The sequence below is a fragment of the Calypte anna genome, chromosome 3, assembly GCF_003957555.1.
Source record: "Calypte anna isolate BGI_N300 chromosome 3, bCalAnn1_v1.p, whole genome shotgun sequence".
Taxonomy (NCBI): Eukaryota; Metazoa; Chordata; class Aves; order Apodiformes; family Trochilidae; genus Calypte; species Calypte anna.
In genome coordinates, this window is record NC_044246.1 from 36,440,663 (window position 1) to 36,465,713 (window position 25,051).

Consider the following 25,051-nt stretch of genomic DNA (forward strand, 5'->3'; position numbering starts at 1 on the left):
ATAAAAGAGATGTTCAAGTCCCTTAATTCGCAGCTTTTCATCCCTGTCTCTCTTGAACCAGGGAGACCAAAACTGGATACAGTATTCCAGGTGTGGTCTCACTAGGGCAGAGTAGGGGGGGAGGGGAACCTCCCTAGACCTGCTGAGCACAATTTTCCTGATACACCCTAGGACACCATTGGGCCTCTTGGCCACAAGGGTACATTGTTGACCCATGGAGAATTTACTATCCACTAGGACTCCAAGGACTTTCTCTATTCCAGTAGGATGACCTCTAACCTGTACTGGTGGTTGGTGTTTTTCCTCCCCAGGTGCAGGACTCTACACTTGTCCTTACTGAACTTCGTGAGGTTGACTTTTGCCAGGCTCTCCAGCCTGTCCAGATCTCATTGGACAGTAGCACAGCCTCCTGGTGTATCAATGATCCCTCCCAGCTTTACATCATCAGCAAACTTTCTGAGGGTACACTCCATCCCCTCATCCAAGTTGTTGATCCAGTACTGATCCCTGGGGAACACCACTGGCCACAGATCTCCAACTTGGCTCTGTGCTGCTGATCACAACTCTCTGAACTCCGTTGTTGAGCCAGTTATCAATCCAGCTCACAGTCCAATCATCTGTCCCACGTTTCTTGAGTTTTGTTATGAGGATATTATGGGAAACCATGTCAAAAGCTTTACTGAATCAAGGTATATGATATCCACTGCATTCCCTTCATCTACCCATTTGGCCATGCCTTCGTAGAAGGCTTTCAGGTTAGTCAAGAAAGATTTCCCCTTAGTAAATTCATGTTGGCTACTCCTGATAACCTTCTTTTCTTTCAAGTGTTTAGAGATGGCCTTCAGAATGAGATGCTCCATAACTTTCCCAGGGATGGAGGTGAGGATCACTGGTGTGTGGTTGCTTGGGTCCTTCTTCTTGGCCTTTTTTGAAGACTGACAGTTACTTTCGTCTTTGTAAAAAATACTACATCACATAAATAGATGCTATATCTGAAACAACCAAAATCTCCTGATTAAGCTCCTAGCCAGCACAAGTTTTCTTTCATATAAAACTACAATCTTGACAACAAGAGTCATGAGGGAACAAATTTAAAGACAAAATTTAACTAAGAAAACCTTCACATAAAAAAAAAAAAGAAAATTATGAAAGAGCACTTGTTTGCAGTCTTAAATGTCTGAATGTTTGCTTGATATTTGATTGAGATGTCAAGCTAAAGTATTTCCTGCTAGGTATGCTCATATACTGGACCAGAGGTATAAAGATACTGATCTTAAATGTATAAGTTGCTGATGTCATCACTAATTGCTTTATAAAAAAAGAATTCCCAACAGCAACACTTTTGCACTTCTTAAAAATAAGCACTGTAGTACACAAAAATAAATAAACAAACTAAATTGTTTGATAACTTGTTGAAACAGATGAGCTTTCCCTTCCTTTCAGGTAGCATTATGAAAAAAACAGGTCCACAGTTACCATTCTAATTTAAAAGACTCAGTTTTATAACTTTTTTTCAGTCACCTCCATAACTTATCTTCTGGAAAGCTCATCCGTATTCAAATACAGTATTTTTTTTAAAAAAAGAAAACCGTATTTCCTTAAAGAATGTTGTAAACATTACTTCATTTGCTCACATAATAAGCAGAATTTTCAAGTATTGTCCTGGTTTGGGCCAGGATAAAGGTGATTTTTTATTGCCTCTTTCCTTTTTACTTTCTGATGACCAATGGGTATAAAGAAATGCTTGTGGAAAAAAAAAAAAAGTCAAAATATTTAATTAAACCAATAATGAAGTTGGGAAAAGGTTACAAACTGTTATTCAGGTAATTTTTATGTTTACATAAGTTAGGTGGTATATCTATTCAGTAAGTATAGTTTTGTGTACTGCTGCCTTCTATAGGCCTGGTAATTTCCCTGGCTGTGGTATTTTGCATTATTTAGCTGCACTAAATAATAAGTGCACATCTTGCATAGAAACTGGTGTTTCTTCTTTTTGGGTACAGATAACTAAGATACAACTGTGTCCTAATAACAGTGAAAACACATCTAAACTGTACTTGTGAAGAAGCCAAAATATGGATCTAGACTTCATTAAAAAAAAAAATAAATACAAAAAGGTAATAAAACTTCTTGCTCGCTTGCTTCAAGGTGGAAATGCTGAACCAAAGGACATCAAATCCTCAGACTGAAAAATTAAAGCAGAGAGAATGGGGTAAGCAAACTTACAGTGCAGAGTTGGCATTCGGAAAAGCAGTGAGCTTGGAGGGGAAGCACATAAAAATGTCTCTGCTCCAGAAAATCAGAAGAGGTAACCAGGATTGACTGCAGTAACCAGTTTTGTTTAAACTTGGACACTGGAATGCAAGAAGCTATAAAGAACAGACTTAGCTGAGGTGATAAATTTTAATGCTTGTACATAGCCTCAGAGAAAATTGCTTCTACACGCATTTGCCTGACGTCTATTCTTCTTGTTTTGACTGGAGAGGACATGGGTTAGAACTTGCTCAGTAAATAAAGTTTAGCATTGCAGCACCGTATGCAGGTGTTTGTGAATTGTTTGTTCACACATCAAATACTGTTCACAACAATGCAAAGAAGGGAAAATATGAGATGGCATCTGGCACGACAGGCCCTATTATGTCAAAAGATGCAAACCAGCTCTCATTCTGCACAGAAAGGGTTCACTGATTTTGAAGGCAAATGTTTCCCAGCCTGTTTATGTAGCTGGCTTCCAAGCCTTGGAGATATAGTGAACACCTGCCCTGGGAGAAGCTTACCAAATAGTCCTCATTCCCTGACATCCAGCCCTCAACCTTCCATCAGCTCCTTCCCTGTTACCAAATGGTCACACTTAAAAAAATTGCTTCAGTAGTAACAGGAAAAATACATAACAAAAGCTAAAGGTTTGACTTAAGAGAAAAGAATGTTGTTATTATTATATAGGAGTAACCATATAAGTTGTTATTAATTGGAAGGCTCATGTAATTGCATAAATATCTCAAAAATATCACCTCTCCAGATTATATAATAAAACAGCATAATGAGTCTCATTATAACCTGACAAGGCTGAATACTGTTCTTCTTTTTAAAAAGACCTTTTTTTTTTTTAAATCAAATTCTCTCCTGATACTTGACTTGCAAGCACTCTGAAGACATGATGTACAAAATTAAAAATAAACTTCCTCATTTTCCTACCACTGTTGCTTATCACAGTATCCACAGGATTTTCTTTATAAAGAAATTAGCTTATACAAGCCTCTTTTTCTCATGACAACGGATGCAATGCTTTTCGCTTCACTTCTGAAGGCTGAATATATATATATATATGTATGTTCTAATTCCCCTAACTTGATTAATTTGTAGCACCTTAGCTCCAGGACTGTGTGAAAACAGTTAAATCCCACCGTTAATAAGGAAATGCTACAAAGAACGAGCTTGCTTTGTCAATGTTGTCATAAAAAGACCAAACTTTTATTACCAGTATTTGCATGGTGAAGATATATGCAAATACTGCAACTATTTACTGAAAACACAATTGCTAATTCAGTAACTGTCAGTGACATACTGTGCTGGGTGCTGGTTGGTGCCAAGGCAGCTGCCAAAAGCTCCAAGCCCAAAAAGGCAAAAAGAGAGGATTAAAGTATTATTCCTGTTTCCAAGAATAAAGTACTGTAAATGAGCTAGTCACTTGCTTGGTAATATTTTTTCTGGTGTTTACATGGTAAACTTCTGCAAAGTGAATTGCTGTTGGCATCACTGGAGTTTACGAAGCAAATGTACTTGCCAAAAGGAAGCTTCACTGGAAGTACAGCACTTCGAGTAAACAGGGAATGGAAAGTCATTAAGCAAAATGAACAACAGCTAATTTTGCTGTGATCATATCAGGAACTTTAAATATTTTTGTTTAAACTTCAGAATCTGAAGTACAAAAGAGCACACAGTGATCATGAGAAAGCTAGCAGCACGTAGAGCAAGATCCTGGCCATAGTTCTTCTAGGAATGGGGTTGTTTTTGCCAGCAGAAAAGAATAACACGTCTCCAATGCATGCTGTTTTCACTAACAGTGTCAAAGAAACATATCTTTAGTCTCTTCAGTCTAGACATATATGAATACATGTGCACCCAGTGCTCAACATCACACTCCTCTATTTTCATTTCTTTTCTGGATAAAAGAGTAAAAGGAAAGCATACATCAAAACAGTTCAATAATTGGTTTCTTTCCTGAAGACCCTCTGCCCAGAAAACAACTTCACTAGCTAGGATGGATAGGATCAGCCAACACACATCTGCACAGGAAGTAAGCAGAAGAAACTCAGCATTTCCAAGGATGTTCCCAATATTTTATCATAGGAAAAGGAGATTCTGTTCCCAGTTATGTACATTTCATAAGTACTGGACGCTAGCACGCAGAAAAAGTTCACAGGAAGTGTTTGGTAACAGATGCACACGAGGTTTCTTGTAACCAGAGTTGGTTGATCTTATGCCAAAAGTGGTCTACAGGAATTGGGAAATCTTTTTTTTTTTTTTTTTTTTTTAACTTTTGTCCCCTACCTGTCAGTTGCTACATCAGGCCAATGTAGGATATCTTACATTTACCTTCTGAAAACCAATATCTTGATGAAATTGCAATTTCCAGACCAGATTTTAAAATAATAATTTTTAATAGCTTCTTTTCTACTCTAGAAATCTCAAAAATCTAAAATATGTAGGAGGTTTCTTCCATTCTCTCCGGGCTTTGAAGACATGCAATGTAATGCTGATAAGCCAAAATTGCTAATTTATTTTCATTTTTCTACTAAACTGATAAAATACAGTTCCTACACAGCATTTCTCAGAATTTCCTCAGTTTTCAAAGTGTGAAACTGCAACACAAACATTTGAAAATACCAAAATTCCCTTCCAATAATTCAAGGAGTAAAACACTTTAAAAATAAAAACAAACAAAAAAAAGCAAGCAAAAAACCCATGCACCTTTAATTCCACTGCATTTTGCTAATAACAAGACAAAAAGGCAAACACATGAAAAGTTCAGTCATTAGAAGCCCTAGAACATTCTTATAATATTGTATGTTTACACCAAAAAAAGTGAGATACTTTGGAGGGAGAAAGAAGTTAAATAAATTTAACAAAAATTAAATTCTTCCCCATTTAATTCTGTAGTCCTCTGTAAGCACAACACGATGGGAGAGTATTGAAGCAACTGATAATACTGATTATGACTATGAATGCTTTAATTCTGCCCCAGAATGAAAAATGGAGAAAAATAAAACCAGCTATGAAAAATACATTTTTTTCAGTGTATTTCTACCTTGGTTCTTAACTGATATAATTATTTAAACTAATTGGTCATTCACTTCTGTAATAAATTTCCTTTCCCTATCCTTTATTTTTCTTTACTTAGAAGTTTTTTCTTGCTGATATTTTCAGGAATTAAAAATATAGCACTTAATTACTTCAAAATTATTTTAAAACTTGTAATTCATCAGTCAGCATGAACGTGTCTCCAGAACTTTCCTAATTTATGTCCAGATTTTAATTAAACTGGCATCTGTTTGAGCTGCCCCTGAAGAAAACGGATGCATTACAATGGTCTACATTACTACATTACAATATTTTTCAAAAACCCTGCAAACTAACCAACTCATTCATTTGGTGTATTACTGAGGGCCATCAGATATTGCACTATAAAAAAAAAAACCCAACATAATGCAACGCACTGTCTCCAGGACTTGAAGTGACAGACCACCCATCTTCAGGAAAACACTAAGTTGAAGGCCTGGGACAAGTGCCTGACAGAGAGAGGGGATGAGTGGCAGGGAAGGCTTAAACAGGGTTCAGGGTTTCTGATCTTGTTTATTTTGCCTTAAGTAGCTCAAATGTGTAACCTGGATGTGCTTTGTAAATCCATTTTACAGAGTTTTAGGTAAAATGTGAATCTATTTACCCAACTAATGACAATATAAAGGAACTTTTTTTCTACAAAAAAACTTACGGCTTCTGAGATTTTTTTAGCAGATCTTGAATTAGTTTGAAATAAAAGCAGTATAAACAGACAAACTAATAACAATAATCTTTGGTTGCTCTCATAGGTATCTACTCTACTGCCAGAACTTTTGAATACCAAGGGAAAAAGGAAAGACATAAGTTAATAAATTATTTAAATCAGTTTTCACTTACATTCTCTACGCCATTACACATCCGTAGCACACCACATATATAGAGAACTTCTGCTTAAATAACTTCATTTTGGACATCATTTTTTCTAGTCTTTTACATGGTAAATTTCATTTTCCCATTATGCTTCAGGGTTACCAAAGTGAGGTTTGCACTACCAGGCTGTTTCCACTCCTTTCATATCCTAGTATTTTCCAAAGGACTTCTACTGAGAGCAAAACCACTCAGCCAGCCTTTAGTCTTTCAATTCGACTTATTCTTCGTATGTGTCTGACACTACTGTGTTTTTCCTTGGGAACATGAAATAGTTCATGCAAGACATTGAAATAAAGCAGAAAACAGAACTATGATCCCCTATCAGAAAGCTATAATTTGCTCCCTCATATGAAGTAACAGTTGGGTGCTTCAGGGTGACTGGACACATCCAAGGGTAACAGATCATCCAGTCCCAATTTTCTGTCTTTCCCAGCACAGGCACTAATTTCTAACCGATCCCCCTAACTATTCTTCAACCATGGACTGATATTCTGCAGGACACAGTGTCAATCAGATATAAGATTAGATCTGGGAAATTGAGTGGTTTTTTAAAGATTTTACAGTACAATCATAATGGTGACTGTGAAGTACTTAAAACTGAAGAATTTACCTCATCTGTGCCATGGCTCATCTCAAAAGGAGTTATTAGATAGGGCATACTCCTTCCCCTGGTTTCCCTTATACTTGCCACCTCTTGAGGCAGTAACACTGAGTAAATAGTCTGCTTGTTATGCTCAAAGTCCCATTATTTTCCTTGTTTTTGTGAAGTACCTTTTTAAAACTGGATCATGAAAATCACACTGTGATTACTTGTTAATCAAAAATATCCTTCAACACATTTACAGCCAATCAAGTGTTCTTAATATTTCTTTTCCTTGTTAATTGTTCCCTAGTCAGTCTGTATACCTGTTTTGTTGGGTTTTTTTCCTTCAGAGATCCACTATGTCTAGGGAATAGAGTCAAACCTTGATCAGCGACTGCACAAAAATCATCTCAAGTGAATAGTGGACCTCAGAGACTACACTTCTTTTCAAAGGGCACAGAGAGTAGCACTTACCCTGCTGACTTCTTTAGGAGTTGATTCATCTAAGAAGAAACAAAACAAAAAAATTAGGCACTCAGGGAACTTTCTAGACTGAATAAAGAACAACATACCATATATCAAACAATTTTTGCACCTTTATACATATTTTTTCCAACTTGATGCAATAATTGAAATATCCTGAGACTGGTGTGCATTTAGAATCTTTAAAATTCTAAATCTAAACATTAAAATTAGGATAAAGTATTCAAGAATTCTGTCCTGACTTAAGAAGAATACAAATTTTCCTACAATTCAATTCACAGGCAAGCTTAACAGAAGTCCTGTATATTCTCCTACATTTATATTCTAATTCAGTAAGTCAATTGTTAGTACTGCACAGTATGAGAAATAAAGGCTTCTTGCTACCAAACACATGACAACATCCTACATATTCCTGTATATAAAACCAAGCTAGGGAGTATACTTAAGAGTTTCTGTTCTGAATATTAAAGATGCTACTCCTCTTGACTTCTGCAGATATGAAAAAAAAGCCTTGCAGCCATACGAATAGAAAAGTAGTACTGATGTGATCTAGCAAAACACATTCATTAAAAGCACAGAGTATTTTATAATATACATACACAAAATAATTTTTTGTCTTTCAAATACAAGCAGGCTCTCATTCATTTTTTTTTAAATTTAAATATTTAAAAATAAACACAGGTACAATAACAGAAAACTGGCTGAAACACTTGAATAGTGTTTCTGAAAATAAAGTGCTTATACAAGAACACATCTGCCACAGGAAGAGTTTCCAGGTCCAATTCAAGCACATAAAACCAGTTTAAACACATCCTTAAAAACCTCCAGTTGCTTAACTGTTTCCAAAAACATAAGGAACTATTTTAAACTTTTAATTTGATACTAGGAATCAAATTATTATGCTCTGGAAATTGATTTTACATCACCAAATAGAGTCAATTTCACAGTGACAGGTTCTATGTTTATATTTGTGGATCTTAATTTACACGTATTTTGATACATCTCTATTAAGTGAATCTTCAAATGTTTCAATCAGAGAAAGTGTCACCTAGGCTGCTTAATAGTAGATGCACTACATTTTTTTCAAAACCATCCCCAGGTGCAGGAGGGATCTGAAGGTCCCCCTTGAGAAGTGCACATTTAAAAGTACTTCAGGTATCTACTGTTATCACCAGTAAAGTCTCTTCATACCTTGCCACTTAAGCCACAAATGTTGGAGGGAAAAAAGAAAAACAAAACAAAACGAAACACACAATGATTTTACAGTAAAAAGATTTGAAACCCAATTTCCAGTGTAAGAACTTTCTATAATCTCCCCAAAATTGAGTGACACCACAGAAAAGAATGCATTTCTCAACTATGAGGCAACAATTCTCTTCTCTTACCCCTAACCAAATGATACACCATTAATTTCCACACATGCAGAACGTGGACATAAACTTAATTGAGCTATTTAAGGTAGTTCTGCTGTTTGCAATATAATGCATAACACACATTTTGCAACATTCAATGATCTTATAATTCTTCACCAACATATCTACATACCAGTTACAAAACCAGCCAAAGCTGGACTCCCTCCCTCCCCCCCCTACTACCCAGTTGCTCACAGTGAGCAACAGAAGATGGAAGAGAAAAATGAGGATTGGTGTAAGGTCACTTCCCCTGGAGCATACTCTCAGTTTTCAGTAACCAATGGATCAAACATTTCTTGAATCACTTGGTGACACTTTTTCTGTTTAGAAGACTAGGATAGAGTTTTCTTCTTCATACTTCCAGGGGATAGGAGGTGTGTTAGATCATGTTTGGTTTTAAACCCAATCCACCATCCTACAGCATTCGTAACATTCTCTGAGTTCACTATTAGATCCATATCGTGAGAAAAGTTCTCTACTGAGAATCTGAACATTATGAATTTCATCTGATGCCCAGTATTCACCTGATCTACAGAGCCTGTGATTCTACAAATCTCTCAGACAAGTCCTTCTCTGCTTCACACACCATCAAACCTTTCCTGGTTTGAGAGGTCTGGTCTGGTTTGCTGATGGCTGCAAGCAAGCTACTTGGCACCACTGGTTGCTATCACTATTATTTCCTCTATCCCATTGCATCCTTCCAGGATGGGAAGGCCAGAACTACAATACTGCACTTTAGCAAATCAAAACAGGGACTTACAGAATAACACAGGGATGATTTAGGGTTTCACTCTCTATTTGAAAGGAATAATTCCTACCTTTTTACTTGTTTCCTGATACTAAACATCAGGCTAACATTTTCAAACATCTCCAGAGCACTAAGAACTAATTAGGAGCCCACTGCTGACTAAGTAAAAATAGAAACATTTCCCCCATGTAAAGCAGTCAGCATTTATCTGTATTAACTTTTTCAACTGTGCTATCTCCTGGTTACTCAATACGTTTAGCACCATGAATAACTTGACACCCTAAAAGAAAGAATATAAAAATATCTCGTTTTTTAAATTAATTTTAACCCTGCAAACGCTTACCCAAACTATTTTTATATGTGCTGAAAAATAAGGGTAAAATATACTAATAACTTCCCCATACTGGAATAAAATTAATTATATATAAATATATATATAAATATATATTATATTATATATAAATATATAAAATTAATATATTGTAATATATCCAGTACAAATTACTACCATTACAACCCTATGGCTTTCACACCATTTAAAGACATAACAACCACTGAAGTTTTCAGTGAAAAATGGGATAGATTAAATGGGCCAAATTTAAAGATTACTGCACAGCATACAAATCTATATTATCTCTATTTGAGATAAAATTTAAGAAAAAAATCAGTGCTCCAATATCAGAAAGAGCAATTAATGACTTTGAGATACTTGAGTTCTTTCAATAATTGAAAATTAAATCCCATAGTATGAAGAGGATGTTACAAATGACATCAACCCAACGTGAAACTTTCCACACATATATAATACTGTGCTTTAATTTCTATACCATGAGATACATAGGTACACACTGAATAATAGTATGCAGGTATACCTCAGTGCTGGCACCACTTTGCGATGGTTTTATCCATAGCATAGAGTACAACACTTCCCTTATAATTAAGTTTCTGTGAACTAAATACAGGCAAAATCATTGGAACAGCAACTTTTCCCACAATTTGTTCTTGCAGCCAAAATACAGGACTAGTTAAAATATGAAAGTTAGCAGGGGGCTGATGAAAACTACTCTCAATTTGCATACTCCTGTTTATTTAAAAGCCATGAATTCCGTTTGCTTAAATGTATAAACATACCAACTTCATTTGTAAATCAAGTTCCATTCCTGTAAAATATGAAGCTTTTAAAGAAACAGATTAACCATTAAACTATCAGAAACATTAAGTACATCAATAAATAGGGGCTTGAATAGAGTTAAATCTCACAGAAAGATTTTGCTTTAACATAAAGGTCCCCATTTATTATGGTATACTGTGTGGCAAAACAGCCAGATATGGGAAAGTTTCCTGTTACTGTCTGCACTGAGGGATGTAAACACCCTAGCAGAAAGCAAGTGCTTGTAAAAGAGAACATGCAAATGCTTCAAGCCACTGGAAACTTTTCAGTTAGAGTTCACTTTTCTCTAAACATCAAATACACCAACTGCGATACATGAAGAAGTGTCACAGTCTCGATACCATTTGTTGGTAGAATTGCTGTTCACAGAACTTACAAAGGTAAAGTCAATTTTTTGTGATACCTGAGACAGTCATTAACACAGAGTAGTACAAAAACCATGTATGACTTACTTCTGGCACTCTGTTCATGCCGACACTGTTCTTAGCAGTTCACAAATAAAGTGATGAACTCTTGAAAAGAAATCACTATACATGGATACATTAATTTGGCTACACTGCCCAGTCAAGGCTTTTTGCAAGCTGTGTTTTTAACAATTTTATTCTCAATGTGGCCTGATGCACAATGAGGTAGATAGTCAGCAGAAGTGAAATGGGAGCAGCTCAGAAGAGCAAATGACCCAAGAAAGAGGTAATTTTGTCCTCCAGAAGCACAAGGCATGCACCAGTAATCTAGCAGAACAGTCAGGTTTAGCTGATGCTATAAACTCCCTTATGTTAATGTCTTACAAATTTGAGCATAAAAATGCATTTACACCAAAAGTGGAAAAACAGGAAACTGTGGGAACAGAACTAAATTTCAAGGGCTTCCCTACCTCTGTCCACCAAGTTTGCAGACCAAAACCCTTTCACGATTGCAAATTATACTCTACCTCACAGTGAGCCAGTTCAGCCCACTAAATGTGTAAAAAATGGTTCACTAAACTTTCAAATCCAAATCACTATACCAGAGCATAAGAATAAAGTTATAGTGTTTTATCTTGACAGCTTTGCAAACGGTACTATTCAGAAAGCTCTCTTCAGACATCAGTGAAACCAGGAGGAGGCATGGAAGAATGAGAAGAATTCTGTGATGAGATTTGACTTTCAAGAAAAAAATTGTAATTTAACAGGCTGTAGGTCTCAGCTTTACAACCTGTACAATTCTAATTAACAACTGCACAGTACACTAGATATACATAAAAATCAGCTTGGTAATTAAAGACAACAACTATCTAGGAAAGCTTCCGTGCTAAACCAAGACAACAAAGGAAGGAAGAAGTAGAAATAATAAAAGGAAATGATAGGGAAAAAAATTCCACAGAAAGTCTTGCATTCAGCAGAGTACAAATAAGGCCAGGTTTGGTATTTGGCAAAATATACACAAGGCCAAGTTTAGTTTAGCTTGGGCTTCTCTTTTTAGGGTCGTATGTGAAGGGGTGTTAATTTGTTTAATAGTTCATTTATCAGGAAAAATTAAAATAAAATTTTGTACTTCTATTTCAACGTATGCCTTCTAAAAAAAAAAAAAAGATGCCAGTCATAAAGGCAACTTCAATGCAAAGCAAGCTTTCAACATCTCAGATATGCTACTCCGACACATGCATCAAGGAAGTAATAATTCTAAAGCCTAGTTGGTTTTATCACAGGAACTCTTTTGAAAAAACAATATTGCATTTTCTCTCTAGTTTTACACTGTTCTTGGTTCTCTGTAGTTAAATACTACTGGCAGGGCCATCAATGTTGCTGATGACAGCAAACAAATGCTTAGGATAAGTTCTGTTTATGAGATTCCAGATAGCTGTACAGTCACATTTTCCCAAGGAATGTTTTCCCACACAGCAGATGTCAGATTGACCTAATAATTTTCTTTTCAAAATTTGCTTTAGGCTTCTTTTCCTTCAGCTAATAAGACAGAAGGTGTTTGGAATGCAATTAGACCAGCATAAATATCTTTGCTGCTTTATTCCCTTGAGGAGTGTCATACACACACAGACGTCAATAGAAATTCCACATCAATAAATGTAGATTGGCTAAAGATTGATCTCACCACCATGAAATAAAGTTTACCAGGTTTAATTTTTTTCTGCGGAACAACGGCATCAATCAGATCAGTTGGTCAGTCTATCTTAATTGCAAATTGCATCCTTCTTTTAGACACCTTACATCCAGCAGCTTGTTTCTCCGCTGAATTTGTTAGATTTTTTCAAAGGCACCTTACCTGAAGGTGAGTTTCCTAAAGTGGTAACTGTCACACATACAGAACAGAAATGCTATTGCCATCACTCAAAAATGTTCTTGCTTTTTAACACAGTCTCACTGAGAGCACCTGAGCAGCTCTCCTGACTTTCAGCTGTCTGGATTCATTTTACAATTCAGAAGCACCTGTAATGTTACTTCACAGAGAACAAATTTAGACATTTTTTTCAGAGATAAGACTTAGACATTGTAAGGGAAAACTCATTAGCATTGATCCCTGGTGGCACACTAGGTTTCTTTCCTTAAAGCATGACAAAACATAAATTTACTTTTTTTTACATCAACAATAAGATCCACATTTTTAAAAATTCCAGGAAAAAAAGAATACCAGTTCATCCTCTTCTTAAAACAACAAAGTAACATGCATCAGAGAATAAATAAGACCTGATCCAAGACTTCTTTGCAGATGGTAAGCAGAGAAACATATTGTCTGCCAGGTGTCCTACATTTTTTATATATGCTTCTGCATAAAATCAAACAGGGCACTACATAAAGAAACAGCCAGAATCCAATGCACTTGATTCCATTTCATTAGAGACACCTAAATGTTTGAAAACTCTTTGTCTTATTTGGTTCCTCATAAAACTGATGAAACAATTTTGCAGGACAACCTTTCCAAAAAGGACCCTCTGAATATATCACCTTGTGAGAACAGAAAGGCACACCGAAGATCCAGACTTTGATTTTTTCTGAAATTGCTCAGTAGTACAAAGCATACTGATAGCAGGTCCACATTTTACATATCCATGGACAAAGAAAATCTCAGCTGTATACTTGATGTGACTATTCAAGCTAATCTAAACACAAAATTATGACCAAGAAAATGGCTTTAGGATTAACATAATCTTACCTTCTTACTTCTGCTTAAATAGCAGGATGATGGATGTGCCTCTGAATTTGTGGAATGATAGATTCCCCAGACCAGATAAAAGTTTCATAAAATTTTGTAAAGTCTCTCAAGTTGAATAGACCTCAACTAAAATTAAGTTGGAATGTGGTTTCTGATCACCAGGAAGAAACTTGATAGTCTCCAGCCTGAATGCACTTCACCAAGAAAGTCTTAAAATTATGACTTATGGCAATTACCCTATGACTTTATATTCTACACAGCATGACTGTTGAATGAAGAAAGTGTGAAATTGGTTAGCTCATCTATCTCGTCACTCAACAAGGTGCAATCACCACAGTTTATTACAGAAATATAGACACTAGACAATGGGCTGAAGAGCATGAATAACAACTTGTAAATTTTTTCAAACATACCAGTTCACAGCTACAGTTTTTTGCCTGTACCCACCCATATCTTGCCTTACACTCAATTTTGGTTGGAATTAACTGAAGAGCTGCTGTAGGCAGCTTTCTTTAAAATTGATGACAGGTCTTGCTATCATGTTTTGTGAATGAAGTCTCTAATCCAGTAGTAAAACTGTTTCAGTATCATTCTTGTCAAATCAAACTTGATTTTCTCCTATTTTTTGGTCCCCTAATCCTGCTGGTTGCCAAGTATAACGTGTTGAAAGATGAACCTCTCCTAGGGCTCAGCGCTCCAAGGTCCAACAGGTGTTCCAGCAGAAGTGCACAAACAGTGCCCCAAGTTGGTTGCCCTCAGCATTGGTTAGCCTGGCTCGGTGCTACTGCTCCAGACTCAACTAACCTCTCTGCTGGCTTGCTCAGGAATGAGCTGAGCCTGTGCTTCAAGCCTCACCTTTTATTGCCCCCTCCCAGTCCTGCTCATGCGCAGTTGGGGCCCGCCCTAATCAGGCACAGGTGGGCTTAACACAAGCTCATGCCCACTACCTGGTAATCAGTGGCACTTGGTTGCCTCATTTACTACAATAATGTATCCTTAAAGTTTACTGAACTTGATGTATTTCGGAAACAACATTAGCACTACTAAGCTGTTATCTAACTACAGGATAGAGATGTTCCTTCACTTTTTAATGCATTTTCAATGAGAAGGAAAAAATTACATCACTGTTGGCTCGAATACTACTCAGACATATACCTTAAGCTATTCCTTTGAAATCAATAGAACTGCTACAGCAAGCATTGGAAACCATAAATGCTTTACTGTACCAAAAGTTGCAACATCATTGCTAAGTATAGTGATCCAGGGCTGAAGGAGATGATTAAAAGAGAATTCTACTCCAAGCAGGTCCTACAAAGCTCGTGAAAAAGACACAGCGGATCTTCTCCATATCAAAATATTTGGATGCTTTGAAAACATATCTTATTACACATACTCTCAGGATACTTCTGTGCCATTTCAGTTTGGCTTGTTCATTCCTAGCCCATTAATACCTCTTCCTTACTATCAGCTGTCTGAAAGATTTGAAGGACAGACACTTCCTCTTCCTTCCCCACCATCTGTATACAGCCCATCCTCCAATCTCAGCCTCCAAGGCAAGTGATGGGACCAGAGAGTGCACACAGCTCAGAGCCATGAAGTTCCTGTCCCTGGCATGGAGTTAGGATTAAAAGGCTCATTGGCTGAAAGAGACCAAGAAATTTGAGCAGGTTCTTGGCTTCTGGAGCAGGAAATAACTGCATATGGCTCAGTGACAGCAAGATAATTTAAAACTTGATGGGAAAAATGTTATCTTACAATTACCTTGGGAAAAAAGAGGATCAGACACCAACATTTCACTACTTTTTTTCCCCTTTTTTTCTTTCTATCTTGTTCTCATCTCTACCTTTTTGTTTACTGTATCCTCAGCTCTTTCTGCTTAGAATCCTGATACAGGATTTTTTAAAGTAAAATCATATCCATGTAATCATACTGCAAGCTACCACACTCTTCTAAAGTTGTTTAAAATTTTCAGATTCTAAAATTCAGATTTCAGAATCTAAAGTAAAAAAAGAAGCTTTTTATCCTGCCTGATTTTCTTGTTTCTGTGTCTCTGACTACGCTGAAAACAAACGTCTTGTTACTGAACTTTGCCATCAAATCCTCAACATCTGCAGAAAAATCAAGACTGAGCATTTTCTTCTCCAGACCAGCTGACAAAAGAAACAAAAGAAAATGCCCCAGAGGAATAGTTTGCAAACGTCAACAAGGGTAAGGGATCATTAGAGCCTGAGCTGATAGGTTACCACATGGGAGGGTGTAGTGATCCGGTGTTACACACATTTACGTCAGGGGAATCATCTCAATCCCTCTGAAGAAAGCCTACAGTAACTACAATATGCATACGTTTGTATTAGAGAAGCATTTTATTTATTTTACCCTGGAGATTGAAAACTGAAAAACGGAGAAAATGTTCAGATGAATCTGGATAATCCCAGAAGAAAAAGTGGCAAATCAAATCTACAAATTAAGGCTTTTTGCTTTTAGGATATTTCAGATGATTTGTTTGTAATCATAATCAAGCTCTCAGTGACTGGGTGTTGAGTGTTACAGAATAATGATGTGTAGATAAGTCAGGACTTTGCAGTCTTTGAAAAATGACATGTTACACTAACATGACAAACAGATTGTAACAAAGAGAAGATGGAACCATTTCTTACTTATCAGTATCACCACCATGAAAGAAACATTTTGCTTTCAAAGACTCAAAAAAAAAATAATTATAACTTCAGTAAGTGTAAATGAGCAGAATATATAACTACAAAATTACAGACAGCTCTCTGTGGAAGATGACAGTACCATCTGAATGTCTAAACTAGACAGTTTTACTATTAAAAGATTTATAATGACAGATAATTATAAACCACAGGAATTATACATAAAAAAAATAAATTTATCTTTTTGACTGCTGTGCAACAACAACACAAAAAATCCAAGACATTGTGGAGTTCAGTATTCTTATACAGGCATTTCACTAAATGCAAAATTTTAAGCCTCTCTTATAGAAAGTACAGTATCAAAGATACTGGGCCAGACTTATTTTCAGGCAGCAATACATGCAGCAGGATTTCCAGAAATCTCTAAAAAAGTCAGGCACCCAATTTCTTGCAATGAAAAGAAATTAAATACCCCAACTATGAGTAACAATTTACCAAAACTCAAGTGAGAATGATAGTTAACTCAGTTGTGGAGACTCAGTCACTTGTGAGCTTATAGCATCATTTGCACTGTGTAATGAAACTCTAATTTAATGTATGAAATAATTCACGAAGGCTATAGTATTGGACAGTGAGGTCCCAAAAAAACAATATAAAAAAAGTGACACATACCAGTTGTTCCTGACTGAAAACAACAATGTTCCAAATGAAACTGTTTACATACCTCTGACTGCTCTTGTCTAAACCTCGAGAACATGCTGTGACAGGCAACATCAGACACCAGCACCAGAACACACTGCAAAGTCACAGCACCTAACAGTACACATACATCTGGAGCTGTGACCATTAAATACCCTAGCACATCAGCATCAAGACCATTTTTACCCACAGTGGTTCTCCAAGAGATTCCACAGAAGTCAACAGGCCTAGCCCTCAATAAACTGATGAATTTCTTGTTTCTGTATATGCCTGTCAGCGTAGCCTCACACTCCACGATGCCAACAAATTGACTGCATGCTGACTTCAAGTATAGAAACTTTGATACAGGCTTCACACAGACTTCTGGATGTACTGTCAAGCCCAGATGGTTGCCCCACAGTAAGGATCTAGCTGACCAAAATATTCAAACACAAGCAAGAGAGTTAAACCACAGTACATCTGCAGTTAGGAACCCTAGAAAGACTGGTGACAGAAAGCATTCCTTTTAGGGGTTAGAAGACAAACATGCCTCAGACACACACCCATACAGAGAGCAGGCTGCACTGGCAGTTTCAGGGGGAATTTTCTGCTCACTGCCCACCTGACAAATAGATACCAAGAAAAAGGAAAAAATAGTTCTGGAAACATCAAAAAACCTTACCAATACAGACATACAAGCTTAGAGTGAATGAAGAGCTGGATGTGTTCATGCAACAAAAAATTACTTTCATGTGTTTTTTTATTTAACTAATAAAATCCAATGCAGATGGTAATATAATTGAAACACTAATAAGAACTCAGGAAGTATATAAAGAAATCAGCTGGGAAGCTAATAAACTATATCTAACACAGCAGTAAGAGAGAGTGGAAGTATCACTTCTGTTGGGAGAATAAAGGGAACCAGAGCCAACCATACCTCTTCAACATGGCTGAAGTTGCCACCTGCTGGGATAAGGAGCTGTGTCTATCTCCCAAATTGTCAATCTAAGAGAACTGTTAATGATCCCACACTGAGAGCAGGCAGCCAAGTGAGAAATCTATTCCTGCAAATAAGAAACAGGTAATTCATAATCTAAGCCCCTTCTCCACATGCATTCAAAATGCTTTTGGAACAGTCACGATTGAGGAATCTTACATATTGTCAGTTACAGCATCACTCTTCCCAACTTCCTTAGAATCATAGAATCATAGAAATTTAAGGTTGGAAAGAGAGATCATTGAGTCCAACTCCCCTGCCAAAGTAGGATAACCTAGGGCAGGTCACACAGCAATGCATCCAGGTGGGTTTTGAAAGTGTCCAGAGAAGGAGACTCCACAACCTCCCTGGGCAGACTGTGCTGCTCTGTCACAGTGAAAAAATTCTTCCTGATATTTATACGGAACCACCTATGCTCCAGTTTATAACCACTGCCCCTTGTCCTATTGTTAGTAACCCCTGAGAAAAGCTTGCCTCCATCCTCCTGGCACTCAGTACTTACATATTTATAAACATTAGTGTGGTCACCCCTCATCCTCCTCTTCTACAAGCTGAAGAGCCCCAGCTCCCTCAGCCTTTCCTCATCAGGGAGATGTTCCACTCCCTTCATCATTTTGATGGCTCTGTACTGGACTCTTCCAAGCAGTTCCCTCTCCTTATTGAACTGAGGGGCCTAGAACTGGACACAATATTCCAGATGCAGCCTCACCAGGGAAGAGTAGAGGAGAACCTCTCTCACCCTACTAACCACCCCCCTTCTAATGCACCCCAGGATGCCACTGGCCTTCTTGGCCACAAGGTCACATTGTTGACTGATGGCCATCCCTACATCCACCAGCACCGCCATGTCCCTTTCTCCTATGTTGCTCTCCAACAGCTCAGTCTCCAATCTGTATTGGTTGTTCTGAGGTTGTTCTTTCCTAGATGCAAGACTTTACACTTGCCCTTGTTGTAATTCATTAATTAATGACATTAAAAAAAATTACATGAATGACAATCCTTCATCAGGCCTTCCATATGGTTCTGTCAACACCAACATATGTTTCTTGCATAAGCAAGCGTCACACAGCTACCTGGAAGAACTGGAAAAACTACCCCATGATGCAAACGCCCCTTAAAATTTTTCTTTATATTCTGCATCTACCTCATCATGGAACACCAAGGCTGCATTAGTTCATCTGTCTGAGTCTCATTTCCTCACAGGCATGCATACAAGGCCATCTGACTTTCACAAGCAATAAATAGCAGCTATAAGTCACTCAGGATCTACTAGAAACTTGACCATTTCTAAACATCAGGCCACATGTTTTGACACGTAATCACAGGAGTGAGATGTAGTTAAAGAACAGCACACCTAGGAGAACAGCTTAGTAACTATGTGATGAGCTCATGGTTTAAAAGACAAACATCCAAATAAACTAAGACTGCAAGTGGAAAAAAGAGACACAGAAACAAGATTCAAAACAGAGTTTAAAGAAGATGCAGGGGGAGAGGGACAGAGATACAAGGATGAGTAAGAATATTGGACAAAGACATCAGAAGGCTACTGATCGTGATCTACTTTACTGACGTCTCTAGGATTACTTTACCTTTCTGCTATGGTAGAAACAAGTTCTACTAAAAAAGAAAAAATGATATTATTTATTCCTGATCAAAAACCCAAACTGCATATAAAAATTCATGTAACTCTCAAAGCAGGATTTTAACAAGAATGTATCCTATAGTGTTCACTCCTACTGCTAAAAAATAACCCAGAAATTTAAATCTTAAGCTTTAAAGTACAGCTTTAAAAAAAAAAAAAAAAAAGACAGTTGCTTCAATGTGTTTTTCCATTTTCCATCAAATGAACAGATGGCATTATTAAAATTCTAGTAGAATAAAGTATTTATAAGTTCATCAGACAACACTGACAACAAAAAAAAGACAGTAATACTGGAAAAAAAAAAGGCAGGATTCAGAATAATATAAAAGTACAAATAAAAATTATAAATTCTCATTTAAGAGTTAGTATACAGAAACAATAATGTCAAATGAAATAAGAAATGCATTAAAAACTCTATAAAGCAGTAAGTTATTTTTTCAGGCTAACTTCTAAGTTACTCCACATATTCTGAGCCTGAATTCTATACAAAAGGTTTCAAGTTAGACAGCTTAGAGGAAAAAAGCCTGTTGCTTTTGCTAAATTTACATTTCTTTAAATGTACATGTAAAATTCATAATACCATATTTAATAAGTAACAATTAAATTATTCTAGAAATCATCCCAACAGAAATTTCATTCTTATTCTTTGTGATTATGGTCCCAGAAAAATTTTAAAAAGATCAGTCAAATGCATCTAGAACACCTTAGAGTGCTTTTAAATGCTGTGCCAGACTGGCTTATTTGATACCTGAGATGCTTTCTCTTCACCATCTTGAATTATTATCCTACAGAGAACTGACTTAGGGATTGTATAATTTTTAATTGCTTTTCTTACTTTCTATAGTCTTTCTTTCAGTCCTATCAATGTCTTGACTTGGTAAAGAGCTGTCTGGTAGTATTCTAATTTACTTGAAAAAGATGCAAATTTCTGTCACCTTCAAAATGTGACAAAATTGTTCACTATAAAAAGAGATAGCTAACACACTGAAAATTCAGCTATCACTCCAAACTAATCTATATCAGTTCCCATATGTGCCCATTTATTCAGATGTACACCAGTTCTCTCTGAAATTTTTATTAGTGGAACTTGTGTTAAGTTTTAACTCCTTCAAGCAGTCTGAGAATGGTCTATTCAGTCTAACATGTCATTCTTGGAAAGTCCTCTCTTTGATACCCAAATGGAAAACTATTCAAAGAGGGATGTATGTTTTTTCAAAATATGTATTCTTTCCAGAGTTTAAGGAATTGCACATCACTTCTTTTTTTCTTTTGATAGATTTATTACCTTTAAACCTTATCCAATGCTTCGCCAATGTGCACCTATTACTCAATCAAATATAACTGATGCAATCTCAGATTAGGATATTTGAAACTCTTTCTTTCTGAAAACCTGAGCCTATCTAGTGAGGAACTGCAAGGTGCAGGTCCACACCAGGAAGAATCAACTTAAGACTGAGCTGTCACCTCTGCACTTTTCCCGCTGCCTTGGGGCATTTTTCAGCTGCAGCAACTCAGTGAACTGTAGATATAATCTACAATTACAGAAACACAGCTACCAAAGCAAGGGAAAGGCTGGATATACACACCCAGGGATGGAAGCTGAGGGCAGGCAGTGCAAGCTTAGATAAACCACAGAGCTATTTCCTGGGAACCAAAATGTTCTGCTTTGAATGAATACTACTTGAGCAGACAGGAGTCATTGACATCTCTTTCTTAATGACTGAGCTATCCAAGACTGGTGCCTTCTAAAGGAGCCTGAGATTCTGAAGTCTCTTAAGGAGGTATTGCAAGTTATCTTTCCCAACATGACTAATAATTGTCTTTTAGCATAACAAGTTCCTTCATATATAATAGTTTCATATTTAAAAAAAAAATAAAGTTATGGCTACCTTCATCCAGGAGAAACAAACAGAAACAAACAGAGCTGCAGAGATGTCTACATTTAATGGGTTCTTTCATTTAAAGAATATGATGGTCTACAGCAAAATTATTTTCTATTTATTAGTTTCCTCTAGCACATTACTGGAAAGAACAAGAAGTTTTAATGTTTTAGATATCTGCAGAGAATGCAAAGAGAGACTTACGTAAGAATTCATACTATTATCTTCAAATCCTGAAACAGGTTTTTAACATTCAAGAAAAACACAGCTAAGTCATACAACTAAGCAGCTTTTGTTGGTCTATCCTACTTTTAAATGATTTATGATCGACTCTTTTGATGAAGAGATTTTTAGGAACAGTCAAAATAGGGAGGGGTTAAGATTTAGAATTATTGTTAGCTTCCTTCTTTTGAATTATTTAGTCACATCGCAAGAAGAAAATGAGCACAGAGAAAAAATCACTTAGAAAGCACAATGGCAGATTCCCTAATTTCGGTCTAAAAGATGTTTGTGATCCCAGTTATTGATTTATGCTGTATTATTTTCTTTAATACTTTCTTTTTTCATAATAATTCCAGGTATAATGAAAGAATGCAAAACTACTCCGTAATTTACTTTTGGTTGCTTGCCTACCATAGTATGGCAATGAAATTGGCTCAGGTATGCCTATGATGTCAGTGAGAGGGCATGAGGTGTCAATTTCCAAGAAAAATCCTAGCTAGGGACTGAAATTTTTACAAAGAGACTGTAGGAATGAAATTAGTCTATTATGTTTCAGCTTTGACTTGGGAGAAATATAACCTACATGGCTTATTATTATTTCTGAGAATATCTAATAGAAAAGATTACCATAAAACGAAAATCTATGGCTGGATGCTGTAAAGGGGTGGATGCAGCCTACCATGCTGTAGGAAGTCCAAAATAATAGCTGGCTTTCTAGTGCAAAGACTGGGCAGCAAGCCATGTGGTGAGACTGGGTTCTGTCCCCAAAGACAAATTCACACTGACAACATATGGGGAGGTTTATTTGGACTCTAAAGAAAAATAATCATTCAATTTAATCTATCACTTGGTCAATGCTAGTCATAACCATATTGTACAGAATTTGATCCAATTAAAACAGCACAACAAATACTCAAAAATGATTACTTTAATGTCAGAATCCTATGTTCTACTAAACATCATTTTATAATTACCAAAACAAGCAAAAAAATCCTGGTTAAAGGCTTCATTTCTCCTTTAAAATATTATCAGTCACTGGATTTATTTCTCATTCCATATATCTTTCAGTGATAGTGTCCTTTAATTTGACATATAAAAGAAATTCCCATGACCTTGAAATAAGTATATGACTGCAGGCATTCTTTTAGAAATCCTAGGTTGTCAGCTCAAGTTAACAGCTAGTATTAATATAAGTAATGTTTATTACTTGAATTGCAACTATTTGTGTTATGGAAATTATGTCTTCTTTAAGCTCAAAGAAACCCAGGCTCTATAGCATCCTACCTGATAAATCTAACAGCTGGGAATGAAAACCAAGAAATATTCCATATTTGTTGGAACGTATGTGCTTTTAATTAGTTGAAAGGGAGGAACCTCTCAGTGTGCCACATCAACACATTATTCAAGCCACTCCTCTATTTTCTGTTCCATGTATATCCACTCCCCTTCTTCTTTGTCTGCTTCTTATCTGTCCTATGCTGCCTCGAAGTGCTCCAGTTTTAGTACATAAGGCAAACCTTAAAGCAACTGCTGGATAAAATGCTTCATATTCCTATCTTTACCACATATGCTAAAAAAGTAGTAGCCAAGAATGTTTACAAAAAGCATGAATAGGATAAGCAGGTAAGTCTCTCTGCTGACAGAGCAGTTCAGTTTGTCGTGTGTTATGGCACAATGTCTTGGAAACACTAATTTTCAGAGCAGTGATTTTTCTAGTAAATGCTAAACCTAGCAGTGGAAAATTTATAAGATACTAAATTTGTACAAGGACTCAATAAGGAAAGGATTTACAAGCAAGCCCAGAGGGTTCTTCAGATACACATTCAGTATGAGAGGCAAGAGTAAATACTTAGGTACTGACAATTTCTTTAACGCAACTACTCTTCACAGTCAGTATCTTTCTGGCCAGTCACAGACACATCATCTCTATGTGTGTTTTAGCAGCAAAACAGAAAGACCATTGTATCACTAACTCAAAAAAAAAAAAAAAAAAGCATCATTACTCAGCACGTACTCCGCAGCATTTCAATTTGCCACGAGAAATTCCAGATACCTTTCACCGAAAAAACCTCATTCTGCCTTTGCATAAACCTAGACATTTTTGGAGCTATGTGTTCTTTTGTGTTTTTTCCCATCTACATGGATGCCAATATTTGGAACTCAACATATGCTTTGTGGAATTACTAAAAGGAAAAATTGTGATGATTAAAGATGTCACATGGAAAAAGTTTAATTAAATATGATCTCTCTTGTAACTAATCAGAGGTACTTTCAAAGCAGAGGTCAGACTGAGATGAAAACAGGATTACTGGAAGGTCAGAAGAGAATTTCAACAGAATTCACAACAGAAATTCTCTAGATTCCTCATCTGTTTTCTGAAAGAAACACAAGAGTTACCAAGCCAGTTTTCACTGATTGCTCCTCCAGGTTTGGATCATGGACGTGTTACAAAAAAAAAGTGTTTTCAAAAATTAAAGTGATATCTTATGCAAAAATGCCAAAAGAGGCCCCAGTAAGTCTCAATAAACATCTGCACTTCTTTCTTTGGTTCTCCCTATGGAAATGTGTGTTCTTGCCATTTACCACAGCAATGACCTTCCTTACTCATTTGAGAAGTACAGATGAAACCAGGAAAATAGTAATTATAGAAATATTTATTAAAGATTTTTTCTAAGAAGCAAAAGTTGAGTCAGAACTCACCAGAGCTCTAATAATGATATTTGATATCAGTCAGAAAGCCCCTGACTGCCTGGCTTTGAGACAAATCTCATCTAACTGCTGCACAAAGGGCTTTAGACAAGTGTCTCTGTTTCTGCACTCTTTAAGAAGTCATCTTCAGAAAGAGCAATGAAAGACAGACAGCCATATCTGAGGGATTTGGACATATCAAGGGAGGAAGAACATTGAAATCAAGTGAATTTCTTCCACCACTGTGACCTTAAAATGAAAATCTACTAAAGCTGTGTATAGATGTGTATCCCTCAATAATCTTAGAAATATATAAATATGTTATTACTTTACATATAAAAAAAATTAAAAGCCTAAGGAGGCAAGGGAAATTAAAAAACATCAGGCTTTAATTCTGCCCATTTATCAAAAGGCCTAAAGTGCACACTTGTGTATTCCTATAAGTGTTCTAGAAGCACCTCCAGGTAATTAGCTGATAGGCAGCTCCATAAACTAACAAATGACAAGTTGTCCACATCTATGAACAGAAATATCAT

The 25,051-nt window shown here is 36.4% G+C and overlaps 1 protein-coding gene across 2 annotated transcripts in view; it reads right to left on the reverse strand.

Moving 5' to 3' along the window:
* PDE10A (phosphodiesterase 10A) overlaps positions 1–25,051 on the reverse strand; it is a 180,374-nt gene that overhangs the window by 68,677 nt on the left and 86,646 nt on the right. For both annotated transcript variants that reach the window (XM_008504991.2, XM_030448590.1), the window contains exon 3: positions 7,268–7,296. In XM_008504991.2, the coding sequence (XP_008503213.2) occupies positions 7,268–7,296 (29 nt within the window). The remainder of the gene's footprint in view (positions 1–7,267; positions 7,297–25,051) is intronic.